Raw genomic sequence first — 20,243 nt, forward strand, 5'->3', positions numbered from 1 at the left:
GCACCCCTCATAAATATTTGCATCCTGAATTCACAATACTTAGGTGACCTCAAAAAAAATGAATAAATAAAACTGAAAATTTAGCTTAAAATCTGCCTGCATTAGAACATTGCCTGAAACAAATGCAAATCCTTTCTGGAAGAAGAAGCCTTTATCCCAGAGCCAAAGAACATTCTACAAAAGAAGAAAATTCCAAAATAGTTATTAAATTATTAAAACGACAATAAATAGGGTACAATGAGAGTCAACAGAAACAATAGAAAGAACAAGACTGCAAAATCTTCAGATATTGGAATTATCAGAAACAGCACATAAATCCTATTTAATAGAGTTCAAGAAAGAAAATTGAAATTAAAGAATAATCAGATTTGAAAAAGAGTCAAAGACCTGGTAGATATTAAAACTAAAATAATTGAAATTCAAAAGAAAATTAGACAGTACCAGAGTAAGAATTAATGCACTGGAAAAAACTGGAGGAATCTCCAGCATCCACAGAGACAAAGAGATTGAAAACATGAAAGAACGGTTAAAAGACAGAAAATATGGTTAAAATATCTAACATGCTTCTAACGTGATAGACATTTTCTTCTAGGCTAGAATCTAGAAGTACAACTCTCTCTCAAATAGGAGTTCTGGCACAGACTAGAACTAGATCTGGAAAAGCAAGATAGTATTCCCATGTATTATATGCCTTCCAGAATGAACTCCTACACCGAGAATATGACCTGCATGTTCTACCTCTCCTCTACAGTCTTGGGAGACAAGACACTGTAATTAGAAACTGCATTCTCCAAGACATCATCAGGTATTCTCAAACACAAATGAAGCATAGCCACCAATCATCAAACACTTGAGAATGACAGGAAAAATAGACACAAAACTCAATGAAAAGAAGAACACTAGAAAAAATTAAACATAATAGAAGAAATAAAAGAAAATTTCAAATCAAGTATAATTAATATCATCAATGAGACCTAAGAGAATATCATAACATTAAAATAAAAATGCATTGCTATAAAAATAAAAGTCTTAGAAATGAAATAAACTTAAAGGCAGACATAAAACAAATCCCTAGATGAAACTATAATAAATCATTATTGACATTGTTATTATAAAAATCAGTTAAAGCCAATTACATAATTAAGTGAATTCTCACGATGATTAAAATCTAAGGTACGGGTTAGTCCAGGATCATACAGAACAAAACTATGGCTTGAATGCAATCTCAACAAGAAAAATAACTTCTTATATTATATATCTTATATATGCATATCTTATGTATATAATGTACGTATACAAAACATGTGTGTATATTATGGTTTATATGTGCATATACACACAGTTTGCATATATAATATATTTCATTTGGGTAGTCACTTCAACTCAGTTTGATAACAGAAAGAAAAAATACTTGTAAATAGAATAGACTGGGCTCAAATGGGGCAAGAAGCTGATTTCCCATAGCTTTACCTACCTACCTCACACCCTCAATATTAAAGAGGCCCAGATAGTTTTGTTCTATTCTATGTACCCTGATTCCAAACAACCATATAACAAGTATGAAGAATTGTTTATAGCAGGGGCTAAATAAGAATATTCCAATACCAGTGCAGAGTTATCTCCATGATGGGGAAAATCCATTCTAAGCACGTGCCTGGTGGCCATTTGCTTCTCTTAGTTGTACATCTAATAATGAGAACCACGTGGCTCAACTCTATTCCTGTTCGTCCTGGCTGCCGGGAAGTTCATGGTCAAATGTGATGCTCAATCATAAGAATATTTCATCCCCCGTCATTGGCATATTTGGGTTTTCACCTTTCATTGATCCTATTTCGCCTCCCACATTCTTTCGAAAATATCCAGGATATAAATAAATACCAAGAAAAGCTAGTGATAGGTAAACCCTTTATACAATGTTCTCCCTTTAATTTGAAAATACCCCAAATCCCCAACATTTTGAAATAAGAATATCAGTTCTGATTTAAAAAATTTTTTTAAAAATGAATACACAAAAAAAGAAAAGGCTCACGATAGCAATCACAGTCCCCCCCTGTTACCTGTACTATTCTCCTCTGGCATCACAGTGTGGCAGAGAGCAAGTAACCTCAGGAATTCATGCACTTTGGGATCGCCCAGTTTAATGGATTCAATCAGGTTGTGGTCAAAGAACTGAAATTTGCTATCTGCTTTGGGGTTGGCTGAGAAATCCGCATGCTCTTTTTTCTGTAGGGGAACACAACAACGACAAGGAACTACAGACCTCATTCCATAAATAATCTTTAAGAATTCAAGAATATTTCCTCTAGTTTTAGTGCGTGTATGATTTTGCATTCTCAAACATCAGGCACCAAAATGCCTTTCTGCTTAATACTATTAAATATAATTTTCTCATTTCAGAGCAATGCACCAAATCAGGGAGACTTCCAAAGGCATGGGGGGGAAGAAAAATCTTCAATAGCTGTACAGATTCTCAAATGATGATTGCAGCTGCATCATACCAAAAAGCTCTGAAACCTGAGAGTATTTATTAAAGGCTGCTCAATGATAAAGCTCACCAGACTTCAGCTCATTTTGGCAGCAAAACTTGGTATAAAATCATCTGAGTCTAACTGCAGGCTTCTTTTTTGCCTTCTCAGTGTGAGTTAATATGTTTCTGTGCAGAAATATCAACGTGCTTGATTACAGGGTGCCTTCTCCTATCTCATGAGAGATATATTGCAGATACACCATATAAGCACGTACTTGAAAATTAGAAAAAAAAATCAGAATTCCTAAACACCTCTGGCATAAGTGGTTCTGGATAAGGGGTTGTGAACCTGTGCCTATTTCAAGAAGAGAACCCTCAGAGGGGTCTACTCCTGCACGTCGAATATAACAGCTTATCAGCTTCAGACCTTTCCCCAGGATTAGTGCTGGTGTTTATTCTTAAAGATTCCATTAAGTTTTGCAGTTGATTCTAAAATTAAAAGGACAGATGCTTTTAAAGCTACTTTTTAAAAGAGAAACAATTCTGTGAACAATTTATAATACCCATTCCAAGTCACAGAGCAGAGTAAAATTGGTCATAGGTCTCTTGCTCCTTGAGATCAGATTTATTCTAAAATCAGTAATTCTGAATAAATGTAGAGAACATGTATTATTGTTTTTACCATGGGCTAGATACTATAACTGCTTTATACAAATTATTGCATAGCATCTTCTCAAAAACACTGTGTAGTAGGTACTATTACCACATTTTACACATGAAAAACCAAGTCTTGCCCAAGGCCACCCAGTTGGGAAATGGCAGAGCAAGACTCAAATCCAGGACTCCAGCCTAAATCCGTGCTTTAAATACTTTGCCATCCTAACTCCCTAACACAATTCTTGATTATTTTTCTGTCCAGTCACTAATTTAATGATGGTTACCATTTATCAAGTGTAAACTGTATGCAAGATTTGTTCAAGTGTTCTAAATATATTCATCCAAAAAACTCATGCAGAAAACATTAAAACACAGAAAAATAATAAAAACAACAAATAAATCCAAAAGCTGTACTTTTTGTGCCGGAAAGGGGTAACTTAATTATTTCCTAACCCAATCAGGACATGAAACGCAAAACAACAAATAAAAAATGGAGAAGAGAAATAATCACAGATAAAAGAAAATTCAGAGAATCATAAGAGACTTCTTTGCTCAAGTCTTTGCATACAGATCTGGATGAACTGGAAAAATCTTTGAAAATAGAATTTTCCAAAGCATTCTAGAAGAAATAGAAATTCTAAACATATAGAAAAGAAAATAAATACTGTTTTCAAAGAGCTAGCATTAGTAAAGAGAATCTAGCAGAATATTAAAAGCACAATTTAGTATCATCACTTGTTCCAGGAAGACATTGATGATAACAAGTTTCTTAATATGATTCATCATGTTAATATAGTCACAGAAGAAAAAGCATCTTTTATCCTCATAGTCAAAAAAATGCATTTCACTAAATTCAATATCTGACCTGAATTAAAAGACAAAAAATCACAATAAAATAGTAATAAATGGATACTTCAAAATATATCTATTTTTTCTTAGACTTTACACCCAAAGCACAAGCAACAAAAGAAAAAATAGAGAAATGGGACCTCATCAAAAATTAAAACTTTTGTTCCCTAAAGGGCTTTATCATAAAAGTAAAATGACAACCTACACTATGGGAGAAAATATTTGGAAACCACATGTCCAACAAAGGATTAATATCCAGAATATATAAAGAAATCCTTCAACTTAACAACAAAAAGATTAAAAAATGGGCAAAAGACTAACATACATCTCTCCAAAGAAAATATATAAAGGGCCAGAAAGCTCATGAAAAGATGCTTATCATCATTAGCCATAAGGGAAATGCAAATCAAAACCACAATGAGATATTATTTCATGCCCATTAAAACAGCTGCTATTGAAAAAAAAACAGGAAATAACAACTTTTGGAGGGGATGCATAGAAATAGGAACACTCATTCATTGCCACTAGGAAGTTTGGTAGTTCCTCAGAAAGCCAAGTACCTGAACATATAACCTGGTAATTCCACTACTACATATATACTCAAAAGAATTGCAAGTAGTAACAAAAAGATATTTTCACACTGATTTTCGTTGCATCATTATTCACAATTGTCAAAAGATGGAAGCAACCCAAGTGTCCATCAACTAATGAATGGATAAACAAAAAGTGGCATATACATACAATGGAATATTACTCAGCTATAAAAAGGAATGAAGTTCTGATGTATGTAACAAAATGGATGAATCTTGAGGACATTATGCTGAGCGAAATAAGCCAGATATGAAGACAAATTTTGTATGTTCTCACTGATTTGAAATGATTAGAATAAGCAAACTCAGAGTCAGAATCTAGAATATGGGTTACCAGGGCGTGGGTGGGGAATGATGGAAATGTTTTGGCAATGGATGGTGGTGGTAGTACCACAGGGTGAATACAATTAACAGCACTGAAATAAGTATCTGAATGTGATTAAAGTGGGAAATATCAAATTGCATATATGGTAAGAGAATAAAAACATTTTTAAATCCGTGGAACTACATTAAGTAAAAAAGTGTACTCTAAGTTAAACCATGGACTTTAATTAATATACAATTATATAAATGTGTTATCAATTGTTAACAAATGTTCCACACCAATGCAAGGAGTCGGTAGTGGAGTGGTATTTTGGGAATCCTGTATTTTATGCATGATTGTTCTGTAAACACACACAATTTCTCAAATAAAGAAATATTTCAACCCAATGCCTTCATAATAATTAATGCAATAATACCAGAAGCATTATGCATTAATGTCAGGATCAAGTATGCCTATAAAGACTATATTATTTTATGTTATTCTGGAGGAACTAGCCAATGCAATCAGATGAGAATAAGGAATTAAAACCAAAAAACTAGAATTGATGGAGGTAAACTGTTTCCATTTACAGATGATATGGATGACATATTTGGAAACCCAGAAAAAAATGACCCAAGAATATTATAAACAAAAAGACAATGGTGTACAAAGTTAATAAATAATTAAGTTAATTACTGTAATTTAACTGCTTAAATATCAAGAAACATAATAGAAATGCCCCAATTAGAAATAACAATAAAAAAATAAATAGCATACCTAGGAATAAAATGTCCAAAAAAATGTGCAAGATATTTATGAAGAAAACCTTAAAATGTTTCTGTGGGACAAAAAATAAGACTTAAGTAACTTGAAATACATGTCATGTTATTGGATAAGAAGACTCTACATTGTAAGGATGTTAACACTTCCTAAGCTAATAAATTTAACACAATCCCAAGAAAAATACTCAAGATAAGTATGACTCTAAAATTCCCAAGGGAAAATAAATGAGCAAAAACAGTTTGGGAAAATCTAGAAAAGGAGAGCTCTGAGAGGCAACTAGCCCTACTGGATGTTAAAAAGATGTTTAACCTCACTCATAATAACAGAAATGCAACTTAAAACCACATTGCTATACCAGTTTTCACACAGCATTGTCAAAGATCAGCTCAATAATTAAACTGCATGGCACTATCATATGCACTGAAAGTGAAATCAAAGGAACCAATTGAAATGTCAGTAGCAAATCCAACTACACAAAAGAATTTAGTAAGTTATAAAGGTAGCATCTCAAATCAGTGAAAAATAAGATTAATTTTTTTTAAATGATGGAATTGGAACAATTGGGTAGTCAATTTGGAGAAAATTAAAGTTAGACTCATATTTTATAGCCTAGATCAGGATAAAATCCAAGTATATCTAAGATTTGAATATGAATCATTAAATCTACAATGATGGTGGCCTTTATATCACAGACCTAAAACTAAGAAATGATGAAAAAATAAAATGATAAACTCAACTACTCTGAAAATAAAATATTTTCACATGGGAAAAGCTATCAGAAAAAAATTGAGACAAATGATAAATTTCCTTAATATTTGAAGAATTCCTACAAATTGATTTTTTAAAAACCAATAATCCAATTTTTAAAATGGATGAAGCTTCATGAACCCAAAGTTCACAGAAAAAGAAATACCATGAGTGCTTAAACATAGAAAAAGATGTTTAACCTCACTTATAATAACAGAATGCAAATTAAAACCATATTGCTATCCCAGTTTTCACATAGCATTGCCAAAGATCAAAAACTGTTAAAATACTGCATTGATGGCAGTCAGAGGAAACAGGACTCTGACTGTTTTTTTGCTGCTCTTATACATTGCTTGTGGCAGAATACATGATATGACCTAAAGAAGGAAATTTGGCAATATCTAATCACAAATCATTTAGCGATTCAATTTCTAGAAAAGACTCCTATGCTCTGTAATATATGAATTGACATGTACACAGTTATTTTTGCTGTATTATCTTTACTAGCAAAATACTGGAAGGTGGTGTGACGGTGGCTCTGTGGCAGAATTCTCACATGCCATGCTGGAGACCCGGGTTCGAGTCCCGGTGACTGCCTATGCAAAAAAAAAAAAACACCAGAAAAAATTGGCATGTCCATCATTTGTGTCTCCTTAAATAAATCATGGTACAGCTATAAAAGAATACTATGCAGCCATTAACAAAATGAGGCAGTTTTTTTTAACTGATATGAAAGGAGTTCCAAGATACGTTTTTGAGGAAAAAAGAAGGGTGAAAACTGTATGAATATCACCACCTACGTAAAAATAGGGACAATATTTTTGCTTGCAAATGCATAAAAGAATTCTAAAAGAATTTTTAAAACAGAGGAACTCTGTGGTTGGGCAACATGGATGAGAAAGAACTTTGAATATGAGTCTAATATTTAATGTTACTCATTAGTTAACTCTCTTGTCAGAGAAATCTCAGGCTTCTAGGCACTGATTGTTTCAAAAAGCATGTACAATTTGAAATGAGAACTAAAAATGAAAACTGATCCCCTCCATACCTTAATCATTTCTATCTTCTGACTCGGCTCTTCATGTACTTCACCTGCCAAAACAAAAATTCAGTATTAGAAGTAAACGAAATTACATAAAAGGACAAAGATTGTATATATTCCACTTATATGAAATATATAGAATAAGGAAACTCACGGAGACAGAAAGTAGGTTAGAAGTTACCAGGGGAGAAATGGGAAGTTACTGCTTAATGGGTACGCAGTCTGTTTGGGGTCATGAAAAAGCTCTACAATGGATAGTGGTGATAGTAGCACAACATGGTAAATGTAATTAATGCCACTGAATTGTACTTAAAAATGGTTAAAAGGGCAAATGTTATATTATATATATATATATACACACACACACACACATTACCAGAAAATTTTCTGTAAGTAAACAAAATTAAAACTCAGTTTGGATAGTTGGTTTTAAGTACATTTATTTATTAAAGTACCATTACTAGATGGCATTGTGAGTTCAAATGTCGACTGTTCAGGAGTGTTTTCAAACTGTAACATTAGACACGCCAATTAATGCAGAGATACTCATGCTTTTGCACAAGATAGAGCTAAAGTACAATAGGTATTAAAACAAAATAAATAGGAAACTTAGTTGTACATTTTTTCATTCTATTTGTACATTATCTATGATATTGCAAAAAGCAAATTTGTGTCTTCCATATTTTCCCTGCTACATCTGTGTAATATCAACGTCAAATTAGTATCTAAACGTTAAACAAGGTCAGTACTACCTGCAGGCAGAGAACATAGCTACCTATATGCCAGAATTTTTTTTTTTTTTTCGCATTGGCAGGCTCCGGGAATTCAACTCGGGTCTCTGGCATGGCAGGCGAGAATTCTGCCACTGAGCCACTGTTGCCCGCCCTATGCCAGAAATTTTAAAATAACTTTCTTCTGAACCTAAAGCCAATATGTGCTTATTACAGAAATTTTGGAGTATGATATGCAAGGTATTTACGGTAGAAAATTAAAATCACTAATGATCCTACCACCCAGAGAAAAACGGTACCATCTTTTTAATTTTGTAGATTTTTTCAGGTTAACTGTGTTTGCGTGCGTTATGTGTGCACACATGTTGATCATACCATCCATAAATTTCTGGTTCCTGCTTTTTAAACCATTGATAGTGTGGGAATTTTCCCTGCCATTTAAAAGTTCTTTGTGAACATCATTTTGGATGATTATATAATAACCCATCATTATAGATGTTCAGTTTATTTTAGCCTGCCCATATTGTGGGTCAGCGAAGTGTTATGCTTTTTTTTCTTTCAATTTTTGCTCGGCACCCAAAGATTTTATACAGTTTGCCAGAATTACACCTCTTATAATAATTGCAAGTGTTCAGGCATCAATTATGTGCCAGGTACTTACATCATCACAAATACCTATAACAAACGTGTGAGATGAAGATGTTCATTACTGTTTTATGCATGAGGAAACGGAAGAACAGAAAGTTTAAAGTGACACAGCTAAATGAAAACTGCAAAGTCAGTATAGCAGGTTTTTAAATCAAAGTCTCTCTCCTCACACTACACAATGCTATGGCCACAAAAGCACTTGACAGATGGTCATTTGTCGTTTTTTAGGGGCACAAATCTGAACCTGGAACACTGTCCAGCTGTTGTGTGGCAAGAGGCCCTGAGCCAAGCACCTGGAATTTAAACCTTTAACTCACCATGGTCATTTTCTACTCATTACCTATATGCAATAACTCTAGTAAAATTATTTTTAAAACAAAAAACTCTGTGTCTTTATGCAAAATGGTCTCCTCATAGTCCATTTTTAGTGTTGGTGATAGAAATGAAAAGAAATTAGAGTCTAAAAAAGTGATAATTCAGAGCCAGAAAATGGAAGAAGATTTACACAAATCAGCCTGGCATGCCAAATTTTCTCAAGGCCCAGATTTATGATATAAACAAGCACAACCCATGTAAAAACAAGAAAGGATGATTCTGAAACATTCTGTGGGTGCTTTAGTAAGAAGGTATTTTAGCAACATCATAAATAATCAACACCCAATATTTAACAAATTAAGGATCTAAAGGAGTTAGTTAAACATTTTGAGTAACTTTCCTGCATGTCGTGAGCGAAATTATAACCTCTCATGGATTTGGAAATTTTGAACTTTGCAAAGATCTTGGATCTATACCTTGTAAAAGTCAAGGGCCATTTCTAAATATAGCCTTGTGATTGACATCTCTACAAATAAACCTTGGCTTGTGTGTCTGATTATTTCCTTAAGATCACTTTCTCAAAGGTTATTATATTGGATCAATATGTATCAGGGCAAAAGAATCTCCCAAATTCAAAATATTTCCAATATCCAGGCTTAAATGTTCCCATTCACACAATCCCTTGGGTTAAGGCAGTATTTTTAGAAAGCCTCTGAAAATGTCAAAAAAAAAAGAAGAAGGGAATTTTTACTGGAAAGAAAGTGTTCGCCAGTCATTATGATGCTGGCGTAAGAAAAGTACAATTTAATTGAGGGTTTGTGGAAGTCTATGCTGAAAAACACTGGTACACTACCTGAGATGGCAGGAGAGGAAGCTGCTGGTAGAAACGAGCTGAGGAAACGAGGGTGACCTTGGAATATAGGAATCGGCGTAACAGAGAAGGTCAAAATTCAGGAAAGGATAAACAGCAACTTCTTGTATATCTTAGTTTAATCCACGGTCAAATTTTGCCTTAAAATATATGCCAGGAGTGCAAGGGTAGTTCAGTGGTAGAATTCTCACCTGCCATGTGGGAGACCCAGGTTCGATTTCCAGCCCACGCACTTCCAAAAACAAACAAATAAGCAAAAAAACAAAACAAACAAAACAAAAAATCCAACAAGTGGTGCTGCAATAACAGGCTACTCACATGCAAAAATAATGAAAATGTGACCCTGCCATACAGCATACAAAATATATATAAATATGCCATATGAGTAAGGAAAAAAAAAGACAAAAATAAATTAAATAAATAAACAAACAATGGGGGAGTTGTGGGTATGGAATGTCTTGGATGTTCTTTTTCACTTTTATTTTTATTGTTTTTGGAGTAATGAAAATGTTCAAAAATATATTGTAATGATGAATGCACAGTTTTATGATGATACTGTGAACCACTGATTCTATACTTTGGATGATTATATCTCAATTAAAAAAATTATTGGAAAAATATATATATATATATGCCAGAGTGAAGTTCCCCCACTAGGAGACAAAAGGAAGGTTTCCCTCTTTCTCTTGGATTTCCTTAATTTCCTGACATTTCAAAATTGAGGAACTGGCCACTCAGGGTCTGGAGATGTGAGATGGAAGCAGAGGAAGCTGAGAGAAGGGATCCAGCATGGCGGTGACAGAAGGCACTTGAAAGCCTAAATACAAAGCATGTGTTCTGACAAAAGCATACACACAGGAACAGGGTATCGATGATATAGGCAGCCCTGTAAAGTGTGGATTTTCAGATGCATGGGTTAAATTATCACAAACACGCAGACATGTACATTAACATCCATCCAAGAGCTGAAAGGAAGACAGAATAAAATACTGCTTTTACCAAAATCAATCAGGCTGCCAAGAGTGTATCTTCCTCTGTATATTAGTCAGTGGAACAGAGCAGAATTCCAGAATACTGAAAGGAACCAGAGGGTACCACGCCCAACCCCCTTCAATACACATGAATTGTAATAAATCCGAAGTTTCATCTCAATTATTCAACGTTCAATTAACAAATGTTTGTTGAGTGTTTATTATGTGCCTAATACTGTGTTAGATGTCAATGGTATCATACGAATCAGGAAACTAGGTTTCCTTTTTAAATGGGAAAAAAAAAAAAAAAAGAAAGGGTCGTTTTCCATAAACCAAGAATTTTTTTAAGGATGGTTAATATTGCTAAGGAAAAAGAACTGTTTCCCTTACCATAGATCTTTCCATTAATGGAACATTTTTTAAAAGTCATTATGTTTTGTGTCAGGGTGCCTGTTTTGTCAGAGAAAACATATTCAATCTGGCCCAGTTCCTCATTAAGTGTCGTCGTTCGAACTTCAGCAGGTGTTGCTTTCCCAGCGTAATACATCTTCCGATCCCAGTTTATAAAATAACTGTGTCCCAGGCGAATTACTTCCACACTTTTATCCATTAAAATGGAAAAAAAAAAAAAAGAAACATTCCATCAATTTTAGAACATACGAAACTTTGCCAAAGTTTTCAGTGTATAGAAGAAAATGTAGATGCTTTGTCCCTAGGTTCTAATAATCTTCAGAAGCATCATAGCAGAGTCTGTTCATAAAACTTTCTAAGTCATGGCCTCGCAGCATCATGAAACAATAGGGTGTGTTAGCATAAAGTACTAGGGAATGTCCACCATCCCCTGCGTACAGCAAAGCACATCAAACAGGCCCAATGGAGATTTCTTGTGTAGCATATTCATCTGCATCTCCTCCTATCTATTAGGGGAAACCAGCCATTATTAAACACTTTTGTCAGATATCTGACCTACAGAAATCCCTAGTTCAGGAATTTCTTTCCAATGCGTTGTCTGATGTGGCTCCACTTTGCCAGAAGAGGTAGAGAATAACTCCCCTATGAAACACTTATCAAACCAGAATACAGTTTGAGTGAAAACAGGGGTGAGTTGTCAGATATTCTGTCCATTTACCAGCAAACAAGCACCATCTCCATGTTCTGGTGATGATTTATGACTTTCAAACTCTGGAAGTGGAATTTCTGTGGCCATGTCCATGAATTCCTTCAATGTTTTTCATACATAATGCCAAATTGGTTTCCAGAAAGGTTATATTTTAAGCATCTATCATCAGATTATAGAGAAGTATGTTTTACATTATGCCAATTCAAATGGTCACTCATTACTGTTTTAATTTCAATTTCTTTTTTTTTAATCAGTGAGTAGTACTTTTTTTTTCAAATTTTATTGGCCAGTTGTATTTCTTCTCAGAATTATTGAATTGTGTTCTCTGCCTATTTTTATTTTTCATTTTGGGTAATTAGTATATTATTGATTTCTAAGAATTGTATATATATTAAGGAGAGTGACTGCTTAAAAACAGTAAAATATTTTGCCCAATTATCATTTGTCTCAATTTTGTTTCCAGTATTTTTGACATGAGGCTATTTTCTCTTTTTAATCATATTTACCAATCTCATCCTTTACAGTTTCTATTTTGGGAATTTTACTTAGCTATGTCTTACTTATGTCAAGAAAAATTTTTTTATCACCATTTGTTGAACATGACTTTTTCCCCCATTGATGCTTCTTGTGTCACATATAAATTAATTTACTCACTAGCATCTGTTTCAGGGCTTTCAATTTTATTCATTGATATGTCACTTAATGTATCTATTGTTTTCATTATTGTAACTTGATAAAACTTGGTAATGCATCAGGGAATCCCCTGATACTGGGTCAAACTTTAGGGACAACCAAATCAATAGACCGTGCCCTCAATCATGGGGCTCACTCTTGTGAAGCTTATGTAGGTAGTAGAGAAGCTTAGACTACCTACAGGCATGCCTAAGAGTTACTTCTGAAGAATCTCTTTTGTTGCACAGATGTGGCCTCAGTCTCTCTAAGCCCAACTCTGCAAGTGAAATCATTGCCCTCCCCGGTACATGGGACATGACATCCAGGGGTGAAAGTCTCCCTGGCGACCTGGGAGAGGACTCCCAGGGATGAATCCAGACCTGGCACCATGAGATTAACTATTACATCCTGACCAAAACGGAGGAAAGAATTGTAATTAATAAAGGATCAGTGACGGAGAGAGTTCAAATAGAGTCAAGAGGCTACTCTGGAGGTTGCTCTTACGTAAGCTCAGTTAGACCTTGCTGCCTATCATAACCTGCCAACCCCCAACCAGAACCATTCCAGCCAATCCTAAAAAACACCTAGGGTGATATATAAGATTCCACAAAGGATCCATGCACCAGAGTAACTTTCCAGAAACCTACAACCTCCAGATAGGTCCCTGGTCCAGATAAGTCCTGAAATCTAGCCCAGCCTCTCCAGAACATCAGGTAGTTCCATCTCCCTACCCCATATCAGTGACAGACTCTTCCAATATGAAAAATTTAGAATGACCATAGTCCTAAAATGAGGGATGAAAAGATCAAAGTAATGGTGGAATTATACAGAGAAGATATGATTTAACAAATGAATATGAATGCTGAATCATTAAATTGATCTCTTTTAGTCTCCAGTATTTTAGAGCAGCTGGAAGTAAAAACCAAAATTGTGAAATTGTAATACATGTCAAACTCTGAAATATGTTCTACAACTAGTTGCGGTGCTGTGCTTTGAAATTTATTTTATATATATGTAATTTTTCACCAAAAAAAAAGGGAAAAAGTCTATTGTGATGATAAAAAATTATTTAAGCCCTCTAGCCTCCTATATTCTGGAGCAGTTAGAAGGAAATATATGAGACGATGGCATGGTAGCCCATGGCAAACTCTGGGATCTGTCCTGTGACTACTTGTTGAAGAGTGTTTGAAAACTATCGTTTTTTTATTTCTTTGCTTTGTATATATGTTGTACTATACAATAAAAAGAAAAGTTTAAAAAGAAGAAAAAAACGCAATGAGAATAGGATAGCTTTGTAATAAATCAAGTATGATAAAATGTTAATTGTAAAAAATATATATATATGTATACACATTTTTTATGAGAAAAAAAAACTTGGTAATGCCTGTGAAGAGACAAGAACACCTTTACTCTCTTCTTTTTCAAAAATGTCTTAGTTGTTGTTACTTGGCTGTCTTTTCAACAAACTTTAGAATCAATATATCAGTTTCCTCATAAGAACTATGTGGGATTTGATTTTGATTAGGTCTATTAATTTGATTAGGCCTCAAGTAATTTGAAAGGAACCGATTTTTTTAGTACTTAAATACTACTTCAAAGAGAAGGATAAATCTTTCCACGAATTCAATTTTTAAAATGCCTCTGTCCATAAAGAGGTTTTGTTCTTTTTTTGCTTTTTTCCATATAGACCCACACCATAACTTCACAGATTTGTTCCTGAACATCATATCTGTTTATTAATGAGACAATTTCTTAAAATTTTTTGACCTAATAAAAAGCTTTTATTTTTTATATATATTGTTCACATAACCAGGCACAATCTGAATTTTATGAAGAGGTTTACGGATTATTTATTTGTATTTTCTAGTTTTTTAATCTATAAATAATATCTCTTCCTTTCTAATAGGTTTATTTCAGTTTCAGTTTAATGCTGCAATTTGTTCAATGATATTTCAGTTTCATGTCTTAGTACATTTTCACAGACACCCAGAATGCTATAAAATAGTAATGATAGTAGAGGAACCCATAGCTTGCTTCTGACCTTAATGGAAATTAAGCCTTGGCTTTTTCATCTGTAAACTGAGAAAGATGGACTAGATGACACCCCTGTCCTTTCTAGCTTTTAAATTCTATACTTCTAGTTAGGTCTCGTACAGTTCCCTCTCCAAAAGTAATATGGTGCCAGTTCATTTTCTATTTTGTTAGTAATACTTTTTTTTACCCCAAACTAAAAGTTTCACTATGACTGTGAGGAATTATATGCAATAAATATTTTTTAAATGACACTCTGCATGTGTACACATATTTTCATGTTATGGCTTACTTTTCTGTACAACCCCTTACTTCCTCGTAACTTTCTTGAAACCTGATCTGATTCAGCTTGGTTTTCCTTATTCTGTTTACCAGAAAAGCTTTAGCATTTATAATGGACCAGACTCAGTGCCTCGCCTGTCATAGGCAGTCATTCAATGTCCAAACAGTAAATCCCTACCCTCTGGTCCCTGATTTCGCCAATAAGGACATTAAGATCAAGAGAGGTTAAGTGACTAACACAAGGCCACACAGCTAATTAGCTGCAAAATCAAGGCTAGAGTCCAGGCATTTGGCCACTTCAGAATTGGCCTTAAAATTGGCCATGCACCCAAAAAATAAGAAAGTAGCATTATGCAGGTAACTGCAAATCACTAGAAGCTTTCATTTATTTGAAACTCTAGGAACTTCATGAAAACTCAAGCAGAATGAATGGAACCCAAGTTGAATTTTCTCTATTGCAGAACTAGTCAATGGCAGTACTTTAAATTCACTAGGATTCTTAGAGCTTAAAATAGTACACAGAGAGAAAGGATATCCTTTTGGTTTGGAAAAAGAGAATTTAGGAGAGTCACAATGGAACAGCTAGGCTTTTATTTTATAATAGTGGAGAAAGAAGACAAATGTTCAGAATTAGCATAATCAAGCCACTTAAGCGCTTTTTGCCCGAACACTCAAACAGCAGGGCTTATGATTCTACCCATTATGTGGCAAAACAATAAAAAAGAGTCCAATTGCTTTGGAAAAAAGAAAAACACTCAAAAGCTAATTCCTTAGGAGTACAATGGCTGTATGTCTTAAAATGACCTGTAAAAGCCCTGTGGCAGCTGGGTATGTTTTAACACCACAGATTAACAAATCAACAGTACAGAAATATCCTACCAAAATAAATATCTTTGCTCACCTGGAATTGTTGACCTTCAAAGTAAATTCTGGACTTTTATCCTCAAGTGATCTATGGCACTAATTTATTCTTCATAGATATTCAAGAGCCTATTAGAAGTTTTTGCAGATGGCTTTCATTCCTGTGAGCAGAAATACCTGGGAGTTTTCTTTCTCTGTCTCAGTCTTTGGGTCTGAACAACCTAAAATTCCTTGGAATGCTTTTTCCCTCAAGTTGAGATCAGAATTGCCTTTCTCATTTGGTGGGAACAAACATTGTCCTTATTTGGTGAGATAAACATGGTGATTCATCTTCCTCAACTATGCCTTAATAACAAATAGAGAACTTTAGCCCCTATTTTTTTTCTTGACACCTTCATTGAATTAGAATCACACATAGCTTGGCTACAGAGGGAAAACACTGTGCAAAAGGTTAGAAAAATCTGGTTTTGTATCTTGGTTCTGCTCCTCATGATCCTGAGAAAACCAATCATCAAAACTCTCTTGGCCTCAGTTTCCTCATTTGTGAAATAAGGTCAGCAATAGCTACTTGATAAGGTTCGTGTAAGACATAAATGAGATAAAGTACATGAAAGCATTTTATATAAAATATAGAATGCCATCTAAAGGTGAAGAGGTATTATATGGAGTAGAGAGGAACTCAAAAATAAATTAGTTTAATACCCTCATATTACAGAGAAGCACTCATCTGACAAGCAAGCTAAGGCTTATAAAGGGCAGATGATTTCTCCAAGGTCACACACTTTACTCTCAGTGCCAAGACCAAAATATGGGTTTGGACTGCTCCAAAGCAGTTTTCTTTCCACCACTCTAGAAGACACATTAGAGGGAGAAAGAATGCTAATCTGGAAACAAAGCCTTGGTTTCTAAAATAAAATCAATCTTTCAAATCATTAAATGAAAAATGGCAATGCACTTCAAAGAAAAAATGTACATAGAATATACTTCCTTCATGAGCACTTACAAAACTGCACATGTGCAGATGGCAAACCTCTATGTGCATTTATTATTCACTCTGGACATAAAAGGAAAGCTATAAAAGCTGACTATAGCTCTACTGGCAAAGAGCAGGATTTACTACAGACTTTCTAATTGGATATGAACATGAGAGGTCCTCAGAATCAAAGATGAGCCAGAAGGATACAGTTTAAACTAGAGCCGGCTCTGACCACAGCTCCAGAGAGCCCAAAGCAATTTGTGGTGTTGTGGCCACATGTCACTACTTGAAGTCAATTTCCCACAACTTGACATTTCAGTTTCCTGACTGCTATCCAGAACAAGGGTGGATTTTGTGCATGAAACTTTCCTTGCTTCATCACAGCTAGGATTCGGAAACAGCAAAAGAAGCTCGTAAAAATTAGTGGAGATTTAGAGCTGGTAATTTTGTGTATTGTTAAAATACTGCTGATGAGGAGTATTAAACAACCAAGTCCCATCTTGGCTCCAGGGTCTTCAGAACTCTCTGACTCAGTCTTGGTAGGATTAGGTGGGAGCTTTCTCTGCAGAACCAAGGTACAAAACCAGATATCAACAGGGTATCAGATACAAAGTCTCGGACTAACTTCAAAGCCATTATTAAATATGTGTTTGTTTGTGTGCATGTTTATAAAAGTAAATATAATAAATATACTTGCATACATATATGTATAAATGTGCAAATGTGCATGTGTGTGTGTATAACATATGGATGGAGACAGAGACTATTTTAGCTTCAGTTTGTTAGACCAAATCCAGAAACGACAGATCCAGGCATAGTGGGATTTATGAATCATGCTTCTGTTTATTTACCAATGGACAAGCACCACCAACTATATTTCAACTCCTTTGTGTATTAGTTTATAGGTACTACTAATAATAACAAATTGATATTCCTTAAGCTTTTGCAATGTGCCAGGTACTTGTCTAAGAGTTTGACATGTATCAATTTATTTATTCTTCATACAATTAATCCTACGAAGCAGAGCTCTTATTATCTCCATTTTAAAAATGAAGAAACTGAAGCACTGGGAGGTAAGATGATTCGCCCATGGTTATGGAGCTAGTGAGCAGTAGAAGCAGGACTTGAATCCAAGGATCTGGGGCCATTCCAGTGGTGGGAAAGCACCATCTCAATAGATCTCTCCAGATGATCTTCCATTTCTAATCCAACATCAACCCAATTCTAATAGATCAAGCTGCATGAGATTATATTGCAGTCCATGTATCTCAAAGGAGAACCCTCCTAACAAACCAAATCAAATCAAGAATAAAATAAAATATACTTGTAATTTGAAAACATAAAAGTTAAACAGATTAAACAGCTTAGTTTCTTTATTTCTAACAGATGTAGTAGATCACGAGCAGTTAGAATAAGACATCTACATCGTGGTTGTAACTTTGAACAAAACAATTTAAGCGAAACAAAGGTTTTTGACAAAATGGTTTCACTGAAATAAAAACCTTCATCTTACCTCACATATAGTGAAATGGGTACAACTGTATTGAGAATAATAACATATGACCAGAATGTTAAAAATCCCGAGAACACAAAGTTTTTCTCTTCTTCATTCCAAAAGAGGAAAGCTCTGAACTGGTCCCCGACTTGTTGCTCCCAGATTGAATTTCCTATTGCAAGAATAATTCCCAAGCATACCAGAAACCCAAAAATCTAAAATGAGAATAGAAGTCTGGTTAAGGTTAACTTGAACCCAAAACTAGTCACATCGTATGATTAAATTACATTTCTAATTCTAAGAAATTCTAACTCTAAGAAATCATCATTTGAAAAGCAAGTTTATACAAACCTCCTCTTACTTACTCAGTCATAGGAGTTAAATTTAACATTTTAACATGGGAACTCTGCTAAATGCTTTACATACATTTTCTCATTTAATTTTCCCAATGATTCTCTGAAATAGGAACACTTATTACTCACACCTAACAGATTAAAAAACAAAACAGAGGCACAGAAAGACTACATAACTTTTCCATGGTCACATAGTTAATAACTTCACACCCTCAACTTCTGTGAGGTACATATATTTATACAATCTCAACAATTAAAACAAAAAAAAGATGAGTAGACAGCCCTAGTCTACTGTCCAGGTGCTACATTAATGATGTCCCATTTTACCTTCAAAGATGTATGAGCAATGAAAATCCCAGCCTTGGAAAGGAAAGACACAAACTCAGTGCACATGGTATGACCTGAGTTGAATAAGGCATTTTGGGGAAGGAGAGCAGGCATGCATTTCCCTCCTAATTCTTTTTTCCTCCAAGAAAGTTTATTCAGAAGTTCCAGAACTGCTTCCTTTTTTTATTCACTCATGGACAAAATAGGCATATAAGAAGACAAACTTGGAAAAATGCTGACTGAAACCATAGTGGAAACCCATGTTACAGAAAAGGTAGTATCCCCCAGCCCTACTAATTCTGGTTTTCAGCATCGGTGTGTCCTCTTTTCTTTTAATTGGCTGATACTACAAATTAATTTTACAGCATTGAAATTGGTGGTACTTAGCAATAAAGACCCTAATTTAAGGATGGACTCTGTTTCTAACTCCCTAGTGGGTCATCTTAATTTTGGGTACAAAAATTGGGGACAGTCCTTGCTTCACAAGCAGTAATTTTACTCTGTGGTGGATAGATAAGCAATGCCCTAGAAGTGGGTTCTAGGTCATTCAAATAGGGCATTCTAGAAAGGTGGAGGGGTGGGGAGGGTGAGCACAGGCTTTGCTTGGGCATGTCCTCTTGACCCCATGGACTCTGTCCCAAAATGTTGCTGGAGGAAAGCCCAGATGTGAGGGCAATACTGAGACTAAAACACAGAGGCTGGCCAACATTTTGAACCCAACAAATGTTCATTTCCTCCCTATCTTATTCAGAGTCCAACTATTACATGTCAGTCAGGCAAATATACACTGAGCTCCAATTCTTTATGATTATTTGTGAGTCTATGATGGGGAAGGAGGAAATGTTTTAAAGTTACTGTCCTGACATTTCAGTCCCTGTCTTTAAGCTGAACTATTTAAGGAGGTAAAGCAATATTACATGAAAAGTCAGATAATCAAATCATTAGTATGAGGTAGCACAAGATTAACTGACAAAACAATGGGATATATGGAATACCTGACTTTTTTGCAAGTGAGTGGAAGAGAAAATCATTTCAAAAGATTCAGAGGAGAGAGAAAATCGCATGCAAAGGTTTAAAACCCTTCATGAAGTAGGAGAACTGTGACTTAGACTTCACAGGATAGATAAACAGGACCGTTTACTTAAATTTGC

At 34.7% G+C, this 20,243-nt stretch overlaps 1 protein-coding gene across 8 annotated transcripts in view; it reads right to left on the reverse strand.

Annotated features, from left to right (window-relative positions):
- Positions 1–20,243, reverse strand: part of ATP8B4 (ATPase phospholipid transporting 8B4 (putative)) — a 282,452-nt gene that overhangs the window by 93,118 nt on the left and 169,091 nt on the right. For all 8 annotated transcript variants that reach the window (XM_077127848.1, XM_077127847.1, XM_077127846.1 and 5 more), the window contains 4 exons: positions 18,431–18,627; positions 11,366–11,574; positions 7,446–7,489; positions 2,058–2,223 (listed from right to left, as the gene is read on the reverse strand). In XM_077127848.1, coding sequence (XP_076983963.1) covers positions 2,058–2,223; positions 7,446–7,489; positions 11,366–11,574; positions 18,431–18,627 — 616 coding nt within the window. The remainder of the gene's footprint in view (positions 1–2,057; positions 2,224–7,445; positions 7,490–11,365; positions 11,575–18,430; positions 18,628–20,243) is intronic.

The sequence above is a fragment of the Tamandua tetradactyla genome, chromosome 14, assembly GCF_023851605.1.
Source record: "Tamandua tetradactyla isolate mTamTet1 chromosome 14, mTamTet1.pri, whole genome shotgun sequence".
Lineage (NCBI taxonomy): Eukaryota > Metazoa > Chordata > Mammalia > Pilosa > Myrmecophagidae > Tamandua > Tamandua tetradactyla.